At 48.2% G+C, this 16,902-nt stretch overlaps 1 protein-coding gene across 2 annotated transcripts in view; it reads left to right on the top strand.

Annotated features, from left to right (window-relative positions):
- The window catches only part of Serpine1 (serpin family E member 1), a 10,621-nt gene extending 586 nt beyond the window's left edge, over window positions 1–10,035 (top strand). For both annotated transcript variants that reach the window (XM_031342345.1, XM_031342346.1), the window contains exons 2-9: window positions 387–658; window positions 2,157–2,390; window positions 3,689–3,883; window positions 4,555–4,753; window positions 6,825–6,925; window positions 7,022–7,108; window positions 8,008–8,091; window positions 8,371–10,035. In XM_031342345.1, coding sequence (XP_031198205.1) covers window positions 388–658; window positions 2,157–2,390; window positions 3,689–3,883; window positions 4,555–4,753; window positions 6,825–6,925; window positions 7,022–7,108; window positions 8,008–8,091; window positions 8,371–8,408 — 1,209 coding nt within the window. In that variant the 5' untranslated portion in view covers window position 387 and the 3' untranslated portion in view covers window positions 8,409–10,035. The remainder of the gene's footprint in view (window positions 1–386; window positions 659–2,156; window positions 2,391–3,688; window positions 3,884–4,554; window positions 4,754–6,824; window positions 6,926–7,021; window positions 7,109–8,007; window positions 8,092–8,370) is intronic.
- Window positions 10,036–16,902: the final 6,867 nt, after the last annotated feature.

Raw genomic sequence — 16,902 nt, 5'->3', positions numbered from 1 at the left:
GTCTAACATTCACCCAGGTTAAAAAAAAAAAGGAGGACAGTCTATGTTAAAAATCAAGTAGCATCTGTGGGCAATAATTCATGCCTGTAATCACAGCACTTGGGAGACATGAAACGGGAGTATCCTGTGTTCGAGAGCAGCCTGGGTTACATAGCAAGCAAGATTCTGGAAAAAATTAAAAGAATTGGTTGGAGGCAGAAGGGGATGACCTCATCATCCAATTGCATTGTGGGGTCTTAAAGAATGAGAACTTACCGGACTCTTACAGGCTAGAGGCGAGCATAGAGAGGCTAGTCCATGGCTGAGGAGGCAACACGCCCTCCCCCTCCCCCCACCACAGCCTTCCGGGAGCATCTCCTTATCCGATTCTCTTCTGTTTATCCTAGGATGCAGATGTCTTCAGCCTTCACTTGCCTCGCCCTGGGCCTGGTTCTCGTCTTTGGGAAAGGGTTCGCTTTACCCCTCCGAGAGTCCCACACAGCCCATCAGGCCACTGACTTTGGAGTCAAAGTGTTTCAGCACGTGGTCCAAGCTTCCAAAGACCAGAATGTGGTCTTCTCTCCCTATGGCGTGACCTCGGTGCTGGCTATGCTGCAGCTGACCGCAGCAGGGAAAACCCGACAGCAGATCCAAGATGCTATGGGATTCAAAATCCATGGTGAGAGTGGGGGCAAAGTGGGAGATGGAGGAGAAGGTCAGGAGGTGCTCATGGGCCAGCGTCCAGAGCAGACAGAGGAAGGCAGGGAAGGCTGGCTGCAGCATCATCGAGTCTAGTCGTGTCCAGCCGCAGCCCAGAGACCACACGTTTTCTCTCCCACTATTGGGTCAGTTGATCTTGACTTGTGTACCAACAAGTGGACTCAACACACAGGAACTGTGCCACCCTGGTGCTGCGATATAGCTTGACCAGCATGCACAAAGCCCTGGGCTCCATCCCCAAACCAAATGAAAATGGAGATGGTAGTGTAGAACTATGACCACATTGCTTGGCAAGTGGAGGCAGAAGGATCAGGATTTCAAGCCCATGGTTGGCTATGTATCGAGTTCAATGACAGCCTGGATTACATGAGACCTTTAAAAACAAAAGCAAAACAAAACATGTGACCTTAACGCTCGTAAACCTTGGTTTTATTATCTATGAAATCGGGAACAACTAAAAAAATGTCTTCCACACAGGGCTTAGTTAAATATGTAACAAGATTATGAACATGAATTACTCGATAATGCCATTAATATAAGAACAACCTAGCTAGGCATGGTGGTACATTCCTGTAATTGCAGCACTTGGGGGGCTGAGGGAGGAGGAGGATTGTAAATGCGAGGCCAGCCTAGGCTACATAGCAAACTCCACTCCAGGATGGGATATAGAGCAAGACCTTGTCACAAAAACCAAACAGAAGCCAGGCAGGGTGGCTCATGAAGGGATTCCCAGCACTTGTGAGGCTGTTAGAGGGGCTGCTACAAGGGTAAAGGGAGGTGGAGGGTTTATAATTTAAGAACAGAATATTCTAATGCAAAGAAAAGACTGGGAGCTGAGACTTTGGAAAAGGATGCACAAAAGTGTTACGATTTGAGGGCTGACTGTAATAGTACATGCCCCTAATCCCAGCGCTGGAGAGGCTGTGGCAGGAGAATTCCTGTTAGCTTCCAAGACATCTAGGGCTATATAGTGACTGCTGAAGCAGTCTGGGTTACACTGTGAGACTCTCCTCGGAGAAGAAGGGAGGGAAGAGGAGAGGAAAGAATGAGAGAGGGAGACAGTTGGGCACAGTGGTGCACACCTTTAGTCCCTCCTGCTCAGGAGGCAGAGGCAGGCAGATCTCTGTGAGTTCAAGGCCAGCCTGGACTACAAAGTATCAGGCCACCCAGAGGTGCATGGTGAGACCCAGTCTCAAAAAATGGGGGTGGGGGAGAAGGAGGAAGATAAGGGAAGAGGAAGAGATGGACAAAGGAGGAGGGGAGGAGGAGAAGGGAAAGAGAGAGAGAGAGAGTGAGAGAGGGGGGGTAGGTTAGTTTGGAAAGAGACCTCCCCCCCACTGACTGAATCCTAGAGGATTGGAAGAGCCTCGTCTGCCTGGACAGGGGTGGGGCCAGACTTGGGAAACCTGGCCCAGCTCAACACTAGCCTAATGGATCCTGTCCTGGTACCTCTGCAGAGAAGGGCACAGCTCATGCCCTCCGCCAGCTCTCCAAGGCGCTCATGGGGCCATGGAACAAGAATGAGATCACTACTGCGGACGCCATCTTTGTCCAGCGGGACCTGGAACTGGTCCAGGGCTTCATGCCCCACTTCTTCAAGCTCTTCCAGACTACGGTGAAGCAGGTGAACTTCTCAGAGGCAGAGAGAGCCAGAGTCATCATCAATGACTGGGTGGAGCAGCACACCAAAGGTAAGCCTCGGGGAAAGCTGGCCAGTCCCCAAGGGAACTGAGCAAAGAAAGGGAATTCAGTGTCAAATTCACTCGTCCCCAGCTCTCTCTCCTTTTCAGCCTTGTCTTTGGGGATAAAAGGCAAACACTTCAAGAAGCAAAGCAAAATAGCTGATGTTTGAGCTTTTCCCTTCCTGTGGTGGTACTGAGGATGGGAGCCAGGGACTCATGCATGCTGGGTAATCCACTCTACCACTGAGGCGTGCCCCCAGCCCCTCACTGGGGGACTCTAGGCACATACTCTGCCACTGAGCAGTAACCCAAAACTGTGTTTGTCTTAGTAAGGCTTTTTATAAAGTCACACAGAACTGGGTATAATGGCTCATATCTGTAGGAAGATCATGACGTTGGGGTTAGCCTGAACTACATAGCAAGATCCTGCCCCTATACCCCAGCAAAAGAAAAAAGAAAAAGACTACAGAGGCAAAAACTAACCAATTCAAGCCAATTGCAGCACAATAGCTACCCCACAAAACAAACAAAACAAAACAAAAAGAAACCTAACCAAATACCACCAGAACCAGCAAGGTGGCTCCTTGGATATTAGCTCTTCCTGCAGAGCCTGGTGACCTGGACTTGATGCCTGGAAGCCACAAAAATGTGGAAGGAGAGAATCAATTCCACATAAGTTGCCCTCTGACCTCCACTTGGCGTGCTCGCACCCACCCACATACCTCATACCTCCCCCCCCACAATAGCAATAACTTTTAAAATAAATAAACAAAACCCAAATCACCATGAAAGGCATCTCTGTCGATAAGAGCAGCAATAACTGTAACACAGATGTGCATGGGCCTCCAAGATTATAGCTCAGGAGGCAAAGGAAGAGGTCAAATGAGGGAAGATGGAGCTTTCTAATCCTGACACTAAAATGGGTCCCAGAGCTAAGAAAACCATGGTGAAGCCAGGGCTGTGGCTCATGCCTATCATCCCAGTTCTTAGGAAGCTGAGGCAGGAGGATTACCATGAATTCAAGGCCAGCCTAGGCTGCAGAGTGAGCTTTGGACTAGGCTGGACTATAAAGAAGGGGCAGGGGAAATAAGGGAGGGAAGGAGGGGGATAAGAGATAAGAGGGAGGGACGGAGGGACGGAGGGAGGGAGGGAGAGACATCCCTAGAGTCTTAGACCTAATGTTCCACGTAACGGCCATAGCTCTTTGTGTTCCTTCAACATTATCCGTTTGAGAGCTGGGAACAGAAGGGAAGTGTCTAAGATGCTTAAAACCCTTTGCACTCCTCAACCACCTGACTTCCCCTTAGGCATGATCACTGACTTACTGGCCGAGGGGGCTGTAGATGAGCTGACACGCCTGGTGCTGGTGAATGCCCTCTACTTCAACGGCCAATGGAAGACCCCCTTCCTAGAGGCCAGCACCCACCAGCGCCTCTTCCACAAGTCTGACGGCAGCACTGTCTCTGTGCCCATGATGGCTCAGAACAACAAGTTCAACTACAGTGAGTCCAAGACCCCCAGACCCCATGCCTCACAACTACAGACCCTGGGCAACATCCACGGTGGCAGAGGAGGTGGACACACCCAAGTCATCACAGAGACTTACCAAGCAGGAGATACTAAGAAAATTCAAGTGTTGGGAGGGAGGGGAGTCAGTTTTCTCCATGCTAGATGAAGCTGAAATTTAGATAATCTCCCAGACCCACATCTGCCCGATGGACCCTTGAGCCTCTCTTCTCCTAAGATCTCTCTAGTGGGACCAAGGAGCCCAGCTAGGGGAAAGGCTGTGTGGGGGTTGGGTGAGCATGGGGAATGAGTTAGTGGCTGGAGTCATACAGAAAATAATGAAGATCAAAAGGGAGAAAATAGGCAGGAAGGTCGGAGATGTGGCTTAGGGAGCATGCTCACCTAACATTAGTAAAGCCCTGGGGGCCACGCTCAGCTCCTAAACCAGGTGTGGTGGAGGATAAGTTCGAGGTCACCCTCAGTAACATAGCTAGTTCAAAAGAGAGAAGGAGAGGAAAACATTTGAATGGGATGTGGAGCAGGTGAGAGACCTCCAAAAGTTGATTGGAGAGCATGGCCTTCCAGAAGGAGAGCAGGGGAGAGAAGCAGGGATGGAACCCGTGTGAGCTGGAGCCTTTTCCAAGGCACCATCTTGGTATCTTCCCAGCTGAGTTCACCACCCCGGATGGGCATGAATATGACGTCCTGGAACTGCCCTACCATGGCGAAACCCTCAGCATGTTCATCGCTGCACCCTTTAAGAAAGATGTGCCCCTCTCTGCCCTCACCAACATCTTGGATGCTGAGCTCATCAGACAATGGAAGAGCAAGATGACCAGGCTGCCACGCCTCCTCATCCTGCCTAAGTAAGCCATGCCATTCGCCAACGCCCTAATCCCGACATCCACCACCCCTCCTAAAGCCACTGTCCCCATGGAGAGTTTCCCAGATGGGTAATGCCCACAGGGAAGGGCCCTGTGTGGGTGGCTGATGGGAAACCTCCTAGCCTGGGTTTGATTCAGGTTTTTAATTCCATCATCTTTCTGCCTGTTTCTACTGTTGGAGAGGAGAGAGAGATTTTATAAAACATGTCCCCACATAGACCAGAATGCTCACTAAGTGTCAACCAAAGTGAATCATAGTGGCATCTGCCTGTAACCCCAGTGTAAGACAGGCTGAGACAGAATAGTGAGTTCAAGACCAGCCTTGGCTCTGGGAGCAAGGTTGCTGGAGATGTAGTTTAGTTTGTAGAGTGTCAGCTAGCATAAATGAAGCCCCAGGTTCAAACCCAATACTACATAGACCAGTCATGGTGGTGGTACAACTTTTAATCCTAACATTTGAAAGGCTAACACAAGAGGATACTGAGTTCAAGGCCAACATGGGCTTTGTACAGCAAGACCCTGTCTCATAAGGGGGGTGGAGGGACTGTCAGGGAAAGGGGTGGAGATTATAGCTCAGTTGTCAGGATTCTTTTTTCTTTTTAAGATTTATTTATTATTATACATAAGTATACTGTAGCTGTCTTTAGACACCCCAGAAGAGGGCATCAGATCTCATTACAGGTGGTTGTGAGCTATCATGTGGTTGCTGGGATTTGAACTCAGGACCTTCGGAGGAGCAGTCGGCTCTCTTACCCGCTGAGCCATCTCTCCAGCCCCCAGTTGTCAGGGTTCTTATCTCATGTACACAGAGAGCTTAATTGAATCCCCAGCACTGCACGAACCAGTAAGGATGGTGCACAGCTAATCCCAGATCCTATCACTAGGGAGTGAATCTGGAGTTCAAGGTCATCCTTGTTCTCCTGTATCACACAAGACCCTATTTTTCAATAAACAAAAAGATCAGCCCAAAGAGGAGCTAGAGAAAGATGTGGTGTGTGTGTGGGGGGGGTCTGAACCGTTCTACACCCAATTGTAAATGTCTCCTATCTCAACCTTTCCACCTCCCCCATCTCCTTTTCTCACCCACAAACAATGAAACGCATCGATTCCCAAAGGCAGGGGAGACTTCCAAACACAGATTTCATTTTCTTTTTTTCTTTTCCCCTGATCCTTCTGTGGAATCAAAAGGGGTGTCGAGAGCTGTGGCTGGGTAATTCCAGAATTACAGGGAAGCTTCCAGCTAAGGCTTTCCCCTAAACTCCCAGACGCTAAAATGCCAGGCTTGGAGACAGAGGAGAATCGGGCTGCTTGAAATGCTGACCTCCTGCTACTGTCTTTCTCCCTCATCAAGATGGAGATAATGAGTCATGCCCTGGTGGGAAGCAGAGGGGGGGCCCCAAAGTCTCAAAACCAGCCTTGTAGACCACAGTTAGCTCCAACACCCTCGCGAGGGAGAATGTGAACCCCCTCCTGCCATCAGATGGAATACAATTATATTAAAACTGCTGTCTTATTTGAGGAAAGCCATTAGTCACGGTTTCGAGGGGGTGGAAAGATTGAACAATGTTCATTAATATTAGAAGTTTCTGGCAAGGAGGAAAAAATAGGCCAGCCCTCCTAGCCAAATGAAGTTTCAAAGACTTCTGATGCCGTCCTATGGGATGGAGGCAGGAGGATCAGAGGTTCAAGGTCAGGGCTGGGGGAATAGTGTTGAGCGCTGATGGAATGCTTGCCTGACTTGTTCAAAGCCCTGGGTTCTAACCCCAGCGCTACATAAACCACGCGTGGTGGTGCACACCTGTAAATTCTAGCACTCAGGAGGCAGAGGCAGGAGGATCGGGCGTTCAAGATCATCTTTGGATACATAGTGAGTTTGGGGCCAGCCCGGACTACATGAGATTCAGTGTTAAGACAAAACAAAAATGCAGACCCCTTTCCTCCATGCTCATGTCAGTGTCTACCCTGTCCCACTGTCCTAGAAGATAACTGAAAAGTCCTGGGAGAAGCGGCACGTGAGAGCCAAACTAACGCCGGCCCCTGTTCCTGCCCACAGGTTCTCTATGGAGACGGAAGTGGACCTCAGAGGGCCCCTGGAGAAGTTGGGCATGACTGATATGTTCAGCTCAACCCAGGCCGACTTCACAAGTCTTTCCGGTGAGAAGCGATCCCCTTCTTGCTTCTGTGGGTCGGAGTTTCCCACAGAGGACAGAGTAGAGGCTAATCTGCCCTTTGGGTCCTGCTCTGTTTCAGACCAAGAGCAGCTCTCTGTAGCACAAGCGCTACAAAAGGTCAGGATCGAGGTGAACGAGAGCGGCACAGTGGCGTCTTCTTCCACAGGTGAGTGTGACTCTGCCCATGTTTGCCCACTTCCTGGGATAGCAATCACCCAGCAAGAAAGCTAGTGTGAGCCCAGTTGTCATCCTTTCCTGAACCTGTTCCTCAGTGTGAAAAATGGATCCACTTCCCTGGGACCCTACTCCTATAATTATCTGTGGCTCCTGAGGTCCCGGTGCGTGATGAGGACCCCCAAAAGAAAGCCTGAGGTGTTGTCACAGTGGGAGCGAACTTAAAGAATGTGCTCAGCAGTGAGCCCTAAATATGTTTGTGACTGATAGGATACTGGGGCTCCGAGGAAGTCTTGAAACTTTAGGGCCAATATTCAGAGAAAAAAGAAAGTACCTGAAGCCAGGCATAGTGGCACGTGCCTCAGGAGGCTGAGGCAGAAGGATGCAGGTTTAAAAACACAAGGTCCTGTCCTGAAAATCCAAGGACTGGGAAATGTACCTTGATGGTAGAGCCTTTATCTAAAATTCCCCAATGAGGGCCTGGGGGCGTAGCTCAGTGGTAGAGCCCCTGCCTAGAATCCCCCAGGGAGGGGCTGGGGCGTGGCTCAGTGGTAGAGCCCCTGCCTAGAATCCCCCAGGGAGGGGCTGGGGCGTGGCTCAGTGGTAGAGCCCCTGTCTAGAATCCCCCAGGGAGGGGCTGGGGCGTGGCTCGGTGGTAGAGCCCCTGCCTAGAATCCCCCTGGGAGGGGCTAGGGGCATGGCTCAGCCTTAGTACTCTTGCTCTAGCATGCAGGCAGTTCTGGGTTCCATACCCCACTACTAGTTTCTTTTAAGCCACCTGAAATTCATCCCCCAGTGCTGCCATCAGATAGACTGGTATCACTAGATCTCTTGGGAATCATACCAATGATAACATCCCCCAGCCCTAACATATTGTCCCTTTTCTTTCAGCGGTTGTAGTCTCAGCTCGCATGGTCCCCATGGAGATGGTTTTAGACAGATCCTTTCTCTTTGTGGTTCGGCACAATCCCACAGGTGAGCAGAACTCTATAACATTCTCCTGTCCTCACACTCTTTTTTAAAAAAATCATTATATACCTGCCCACCATGGAGTCGTTCCTTAAGCCCCTAGGGGCTCTTGCAAAGATTCTGGAACTCAGTGGTTCTGTTCCTTCCCACAGCACTCTATCACAGCCCATGCAGTGCCAGGACCCCAGTCCTAACTTAGTCACTGGACAGCCGTGACTTCTAGCAGCTCACTCACCACCTCCTTTAGATCTCGGTTCTCAACTGGTGCGATTCTTCTACCCACAGGGACAATCCTCTTCATGGGCCAGTTGATGGAGCCTTGACCCTGGGAAGAGAAGCCTTCGTTTGGGACTTATAACATTTGGAGATGTTATAAGCAGGAAATCTGAAGAAAAGAATTATTCTAAGGACTCTGGGGAGAAAGAGAAGGCATGTCTTTCTTGCCCCCACACTGGTAAATTTTTCCAACCAGACCTCAGACTCTCGAAGGGGAAAGCGAATAACTCTCTCCTCACTAGGGATTCCTACCCCACAAAGGTCTCATCCGACCATAGAACTCACAGAACCTGGATCTGCCCATTGTTCTGCCTTTGGACCTGGTTCCTACCAAGGCCCCAGCAGGGCAGGGCCACAACCATTTCTCTCAGCAAAATCTGAGTTCCAGTCACACTGTGGGCACTTCTTGCATCGCCTGCCATTGCTACGGAGGGTGGCCACAGGCCAAAGGGAAATGCACTGTCCTATCTCAAGGTCACTGCGGAAATGACCACCTTGCCCACCAAGGGGCAACAGAGAGATCAAATGACCGCTCAATACTGAGCCTTCTCCCTGCTCCCTCCCTGACACAACTGGCTTATGTTATTTCAGAGTGTAGGTGACTTGTTTACACAGCTTTTTTCGACCCGCAAACTTTTTTCATTTGGGAAGAGTGAAAGAAAGCGCAGACGTGTGTGTGCCTGGCTCTTCATCCCCAGTCTCCCAGTTGGGGGTCCTGGGGAGATCCCAGGGGTATAGTTGAATATTTATCTCATTCTTGCTCTTGTATGTTTGTTGGAGAGAAGAAACACTATTAAGGTAAATGCATTTTATTTAAACCGTGGCATATAATGTCCCAATTGGGGTTTATATCTCTGAATGTCAGGGGTGCATCACTCGACAAACGTGCCCCTCCGGGAGGCTTCGTGATGGGGCTCACACTGCCCCCTAGTGGCAGCCGAGCACACCCTTACCCCCATCCCTCCCCCAGCATCCTCCCCTGTGGCTCTTTTCCTTAGGGACCTTGCCAAGGTGATGCTTGGCAGCCCACGTTAAAGGAAGGGGGAAAAAAGATTAGGTGGAAGAGAGAGAGAGTTGAGAGAGGGCAAAGTGGTTTCAAATTTTTCCAATACACTCAGAAGCAGAATGGGAAAAGGGGCTGTGTGACCTAACAGGACAGAACTTTCTCCAATTACTGGGTGACTCAGAGCTGCACTGGTGACTCACTTCAATGTGTCATTTCCGGCTGCTGTATGTGAGCAGTGGGCACGTGGGGGGGGGGGGATGAAAGAGACAGCCAGCTCCTGGTCAACCACCTTAGTTAGATAATCTTTTTTGAAAGCTTCCTAGCTGGGGGTATGATCAGAAAACCAATTTACTGAAAAACTGCACAAGAAGGTACTGTGAATGTAATTTCCTAACTGGCCACTCTGCATCCGTTATGGCTCCACCGGAAAAAAATAATCATTTTGGTGTTTTTGCTTTTCTCTCTCTCCCTCTTTCTCTCCCTGTTTTTTTTTTCTCTTTTCATTATGCACTGGACAGCCACACACCCGTGTACCCACAGGGGCCCCAAATGTGGGGTCACATGGTCTTGAATTTTGTTGGTTATATATGCCTTTTTTGTTGTTTGTTTTCACTTTTGATATATAAACAGGTAAATATGTTTTTTAAAAATAATAAAAATAGAGAATATGCAAACAAAATGTCTTGCTTGCTTTTTCCCTTCTATGTTTTACCCAATGCAAGGAACTAAAACAGTATTGTGGGCTGGTGCCTAATGGGTAGAACACGGGCCCCAGAGACCAATGACCTGGGTTCAAACACCCTGGATCCCACATGATGGGAGGAGAGAACTGGCTCCTGAAAGCTGTCCTCTGACCTCCACACACAAAACATGGTACATGTGCCCCCACTTACACACACAGATAATAATAAGGAAATAATGGTGAGGGGTAGGCAAGATGGCTCAGATGGTAAAAGCACTTGTTGAGAAGTCTAATGATGACTAACAGGGAGAAGGCTCAAGATGTCTAACAATAACTTCGGTTCCCAGGACCCACACAGTGGAAGGGAAGAACCAACAGGAGTTATCCTCTGACTTGCACACATACACGATGGGCACACATGTATGTACTCACACACTCGCACACACACAATGTAAGTAAGCTGGGAGGTGGTACCCTTCTTTTAATCCCAGGACTTGGGAGGCAGAGGCAGGCAGGTCTCTGAGTTTGAGGCTAGCCTAGTCTACAGACTGTATTCCAGGACAGCCAGGGCTACATAGAGAAACTCTGTCTCAGAAAAACAAACAAGCAAAACAAAACAAAAAAACAAAAACAAAACCAATGTTTCAAGCAATGGGAATGGTGGGGACATACCCGTATGCTAGCTAGTACATGGGAGTCAGAAGCAGGAGGATCACCAGTTCTAGATCAGTTTGGTCTCAGGTATAAACTGGTCTCCACAACAAACAAAAGCAGTAAGAACAGATCTCTTGTGGTGGCAGGGACTTTAGCAAACCACACAGCCACAGGTCCAAGCCTGTGGGAAAATCCATGAGACAGCACAGCACTGTAATCTGTCTCCAAGACAAGCTGTACAGGGCTTGATTCTCTCCCAGGAACCATCCTAAAAAGGGGGAAAGGATGAGTTGAGGACGTGGCTCAGTTGGAGGAAGCTGCCCAGCATGCAGGAAGCTCTACGAGAGACCCCTGACACTTCATGAAACGAGGCATGGCGTCACACGCCTGCTGTTCCAGCACATGGGAGATAGAGGCAAAAGAGTAGAAAATCCAATCCAAGACCAACCTGGGGTACACCTGACCTTTTCTCCAGGAAAACAGAAGGAGGAAAAAGAAGAACGAGAGATTGGGATTGGGGTGGGAGGGAAGCTAGGATTGGGGGTACTCAACCTCAGTCCCAGCTCTTGAGAAACAGAGGCAGATGGATATCTATCTGCGAGTTCAAAGGCAGCCTGGTTTATACAATGTGTTTCGGACCAGATAGAGAGACAGACCCTGGCAAGAAAAAAAGAGACAGTGGGGGGGTGGAGAGGGGGAAGGGAAGGAAGAAAGAGTGTGGAATATGCCTGTACCTAGCTAGCACTTGTTGAAGGTTGGGAGTTTGATATCAGAATGACCTTCACAGTGAGATTGTGTCTCAAAAGCCAGAGAGCCAGGCTTGGTGGTGCACACCTATAATAAGCCCAGTATTTGGGAAGTAGAGGCAGGAAGATCAAGAGTTCAAACTCACTCTCTGCTCATAGTGAGTTCAAGATGAGCCCGGGATGTGTAAGAACAAGGAGGAAGAGGAAGAGGGAAGGGCTTGTGGGGAGGGAGAGACAGATCCAGATCCAGTGAACACCTCCCACCCACACCCAAGGGCCTAATTAATTGCTGTCTGCCTCTGGATTCTCAAATCTATTCCTATATCATTTCCTTCCCTCCACCAGGTACCCTCTCCCACCCCCTCTTTACCCTTGTTCTCCAGCTCCAGGTCAGGTTGCACTTCCTTCTCCTGGGATGGCCCAGTGAAGCTGGCTAATGGGATCACTTTCAACACGACTCCAATTAGGCTGTGCTTTCCAGGCCCGTAACAATGCTTGCTTTCACGTGCTCAGCTCCATCTAGACATGGATGCTTCTCAGGAAATGAGGCTCTTTTGTTACATACATACTTTCTGTAGCTACCTTTAAAGGCCTTCCTGGAAAGTCTTTTTTTTTTTTTTTCTTTCAAACCTCTAGTTTGGGACTTGGGAGCTTACTTAAGAGCATCAAGCATTCTAAGCAGGAGTTCTCTAGGCGGAATAGAGAACTCAGCCAGTGAGGGGGCTATGGGCGTGGCTTGGTGGTAGAATATAGCCAGTGAGGGGATGCGGGCGTGGCTTGGTGGTAGAATATAGCCAATGAGGGGCTATGGGCGTGGCTTGGTGGTAGAATATAGCCAATGAGGGGCTATGGGCGTGGCTTGGTGGTAGAATATAGCCAGTGAGGGGCTGGGAGCTTGGCTCAGAGATAGAATATCTGCATAGAATGGTTGAAGCCCTGGGCTCAATCCCCAGCACGTAATAGAAAAAAACAAACAAATGATAAAATAAAAGGAACAAAAAGTAAAAGCATAGATACTACTGGGTTAGCCTAGCCTAGAGATTCAAACCAGAGTCTATATTGAGGTTGCAGCCCAAACTTCAGCTGAGGGCAGGCAAGAGGGCTCAGCGGGTAAAGGCATTCGGTGCCAAGCAATGGGATCAATTTCCATGACTGGCATGGGTGGAGAGAACACTATTTCCTGTAAATCATCTTCTGACCTCCATATGTGAACCATAGCAATTCGTGTTTGCATGCATGAGCACACACCACACGCACACAAGCATGCACGCATGCAAAGTAAATAAATGTAAAAGAGGAAGAAAACAACTGTCACCTGGCACTAGTTTCCATCCTGCGTCACTCTCGTACAAATTCCCTTTGGGCTCACTGGTGGGGTGATGAAGACAACCATCTACGCATTCAAGGACACTAGGGCCCAGGTGCAGTCTTCTTCTATCCTGAAAAATGTGAGCAGTTCTAGGCCTTGAGCTGAAGGCTGAATAGTGACCCATTTATAATAAGAGATTTTTCTTTTAAAAACTTACAAGGAACTCTACACCAAAAAAAAAAAAAAAGAGCTCAAAAAAGCAGGACTCGTGAGCCCTAATTCTCCAATATGTAGTTCAAAAATGGCCTTACATGCTGAGAAAGCTCAAGAAAAAAAAGAATTCTTCAAACGGTCCCCTCACCGCAGAGGAGAGTCAAGCAAGGCGCTGCCCCACTTAACGGGTTCTTGGTTATTCTCAGATACAGTCAAGATAAAGACAGTCAGGGACCTTGGCGACCCCGCAGCGACCTCCCAGCGGGCAACCTGCCCACCCTCTTTGACTTCTGCATGGCCTCCTTTCCTAGGCTTTTCAAACTTTTCCTTCTTTTCTCTATTTCTTTAGAGATGAAAAACTAACGAGATCTGTCCTCACCTGTCACTCCCACTGTTTTTTTTTTTATTATTATTTTTTTTATGAATCTCACACAGTGGGATTGTTTATCTACCCATGGACAGGCAATGAACGTGAATGTGGAAAAGCCCTCCGTGATAAAAATATTCTATAAAGACTACATCCATCAAGGAGACCTGACCTGTTTCCAAACTTTTCTTTTTAACAGGATCACCATTAAATACCCTAGGCTATCCTTGGACTCACGATCCTCCTGCCTCATACTCCTGAGTGCTGGGACTGTGTGCCACATGCCTAGCTTAATGATCATGGTGGTTTTGGTTGGGTTTGTTTGTTTGTTTGTTTGTTTGTTTTGAGACAGGGGCTCAATATGTAAATAAAGCTGGCTGCAAACTCATAGAGACACATCTGACTCTGCCTCTCTTGAGTGATAGAATTAAAAGACTCATATGAATCTTATGGAGGTTTCGTTTGCTTTATTTTAAGGCAGGGTCTTGATATATAGCCCAGGCTAGCCTTGAACTTACTGTCATCCTGATGCAGCATCCTAAATGCTGGGGTGACAGGGCAGGTTTGTAATATCTCACATGGCTCAGTTAAACCTATATTTATTTAATCATTATTTTTAGATTTTTGTTTTGTTTTGTTTTGTTTTTTGTTTTTTTGGTTTTTGGTTTTTGGTTTGTTGTTGTTGTTGTTGTTGTTGTTGTTTTGAGACAGGGTTTCTCTGTATAGCCCTGGCTGTCCTGGAACTCACTCTGTAGACCAGGCTGGCCTCGAACTCAGAAATCTGCCTGCCTCTGCCTCCCAAGTGCTGGGATTAAAGGCGTGCGCCACCACCGCCTGGCCGATTTATTTATTTTTATCTTATTAGTTTGGGTGTTTTTTCTGCATGTATATCTATGTGCCGCATCTGTCATCCTCACAGCATCCTCCCACATCCTGGAGAGGGTGCTGGGCTTCCTGGAAGGGGAGTTATCAGTTAGAGATGCTTCTTAGCTGTCATGGAGGTGGTAGGAATTGAACCCAGGTCCTCTGGAAGAGCAGTCAAAACCATTTTTTAAAATAAAAGGTCCATCAAGAAAGTGTCATCATATTAACAGCGGTAAACATTTATGCAGAGATGAGGAAACCGGAAGCAGGGTACTCGAGACAGCTCGGCAGAGAAAGGCACTTGTCTCCAGGATGACATGAGTTTAATGTCCAGAACCTTGGAAGAAGGGGAGAACCTGAGCCTGCAAGTTGTCATCTGCCATCTGTCATCTGTCCTCCACACACGTGGCAAATGCACACCCACAAAACAAATAAATAAATGTTTTTTTAAAAAGAAAAGCTTTTAAAAGGAGTTTGTGGGGCTGGAGAGATGGCTCAGCGGTTAAGAGCACTGACTGCTCTTCAGAAGGTCCTGAGTTCAAACCCCAGCAACCATATGGTGGCTCACAACCATCTGTAATGAGATCTGATGCCCTCTTCTGGTGTGTCTGAAGTCAGCTACAGTGTACTTATGTGTAATAATAAATAAATCCCCCCAAAACACCACACACACACACACACACACACAGATTGAGAAATTGGATGGCTCTCTCAACGATAGTACTTTTTAAATATAGATTTATTATATGTGAGTAGCTGTTTTTTCAGACATACCAGAAGAGGGCATCAGATCTCATTATAGATCTGATTGGTGGTTGTGAGCCACCGTGTGGTTGCTGGGCTTTGAACTCAGGACCTCTGGGAGAGCAGTCGGAGCTCTTAACCTTGAGCCATGTCTCCAGCCCTAACAATAGTACTTTTGAGACAATATCTGGTTACATTGCCCAGGATGGCCTCAAGCTCCTGGGCTTAAGTAACCCTCTTGCCTCAGCTTGCTGAGTAGCTGGGACTATGGGCAGTAACCAAGACACCCTAATTCCTACTAATACTGCCATAATTACCCTACAGCACCACAGAGGGCAACAGCTGCCCTTCTGTCGATAAGTGCGCCGACTCTGTGGTACTTCTGAATAAGAATGAATCTCTCTAGAGACCAAAGGTGCTTAGAAGAGCCCACGGGATGGCTCAGTGGGTAAAAGCGCTTGCTGTCAAGCCTGAGGAACTGATTCGATCCCTGGGTCCCACATAATAGGAGAGAACTGAGAGAACTGATTCCTGAAAGTTGTCCTCTGATCTCCATATCCATGCCTCGGTCTGTGCATCCCCCCCACAAACTCCCATCACAATCAATCACTTTGTTGTTGCTGTTTGTGTATGTGTTTTTAAGAAGATTGATTTATTTATATTAAATATGACTATACTGAAGCTGTCTTCAGACACACCAGAAGGGGGCAAGAGATCCCATTACAGATGATTATGAGCCACCATGTGGTTGCTGGGAATTGAACTCAGGACCTTCCGAAGAGCAGTCAGTGCTCTTAACCGCTGAGCCATCTCTCCAGCCCCACAAACTCCTTTTAAAAGCCTCTTGTTGTATGTGCTTTAAGAGTTTATCCGGGCGGTGTTGGCGCACGCCTTTAATCCCAGCACTTGGGAGGCAGAGGCAGGCGGATTTCTGAATTTGAGGCCAGCCTGGTATACAGAATGAGTTCCAGGATGTCCAGAGCTACACAGAGAAACCCTGTCTCGAAAACAAACAAACAAACAAACAAACAAAAAACAAGAGTTTCTATCTATCTAGGCAAACTGTGTTGGCCTCATGCTCCAGTCTCCAGCACTTGGATTTATAAACACCACTTTTTAGCCTGGCAAAACCTTCCTGGGAGAAGTGTGTGTGTGTGTGTGTGTGTGTGTTTGTGTGTGTGTTTGTGTGTGTGTGTGTGTGTGTGTGTGTGTGTGTGTGTGTGATCCCCCGACCCCCAAACCCCACGCCCCATCCCCCCATGCCTGTCACCAGATATCACATTTACTCTAATAGAATGCTAGATGAAAACAGCTGTCTTCAAACAAAATCTTGCCAAGTTTGAACTCTATTGTTTCACTCAGATTCATTTAAAAGGAAAACACGGGGCTGAGCATATAGCTCAGTTGGTAGAGTGTTTGCCTAGTGTGCATAAAACCCCTAGTTCCATCCCTAGGACATAAACCAGGTGCAGTGACACAGGCCTGTAATCCCAGCACTCCCGCAGTGGATCAGAAGTTGTAGGTTATCCACCCCTGCGTGGCAATTTTGAGGTCAGGCTATGACACAAGAGACTCTGTCTCAAATAAAGGAGGGGGGAGGGGAGGAGTATCAAACTTTACCTTTGGTGCTAAAAAAAAATTAAAGTCTAAGTGGTTCAATGAGACAGCTCAGTCAGTAAAAGCACTTGCTACCAAGCCTGACAATCTGAGTTCGATCCCCAGGACCCATATTAGAATGAAAGTATCAACTTGGGCAAGTGTTCTCTGACCTCTCCATGTACACCATTGGGGTGTGCGCACACGCGCGCGCGCGCGCGCGCGCACACACACACACACACACACACACACACACACACACACACACACAGGTCTTATTTTAGTGTTTTGGGTTTTTTTTTCGAGACAGAGTTTCTCTGTGTAGCCCTGGCTGTCCTGGAACTCACTCTGTAGACCAGG

The sequence above is a fragment of the Mastomys coucha genome, unplaced genomic scaffold (assembly GCF_008632895.1).
Source record: "Mastomys coucha isolate ucsf_1 unplaced genomic scaffold, UCSF_Mcou_1 pScaffold22, whole genome shotgun sequence".
Taxonomy (NCBI): Eukaryota; Metazoa; Chordata; class Mammalia; order Rodentia; family Muridae; genus Mastomys; species Mastomys coucha.
This window is presented reverse-complemented; position numbering and strand designations above follow the sequence as displayed.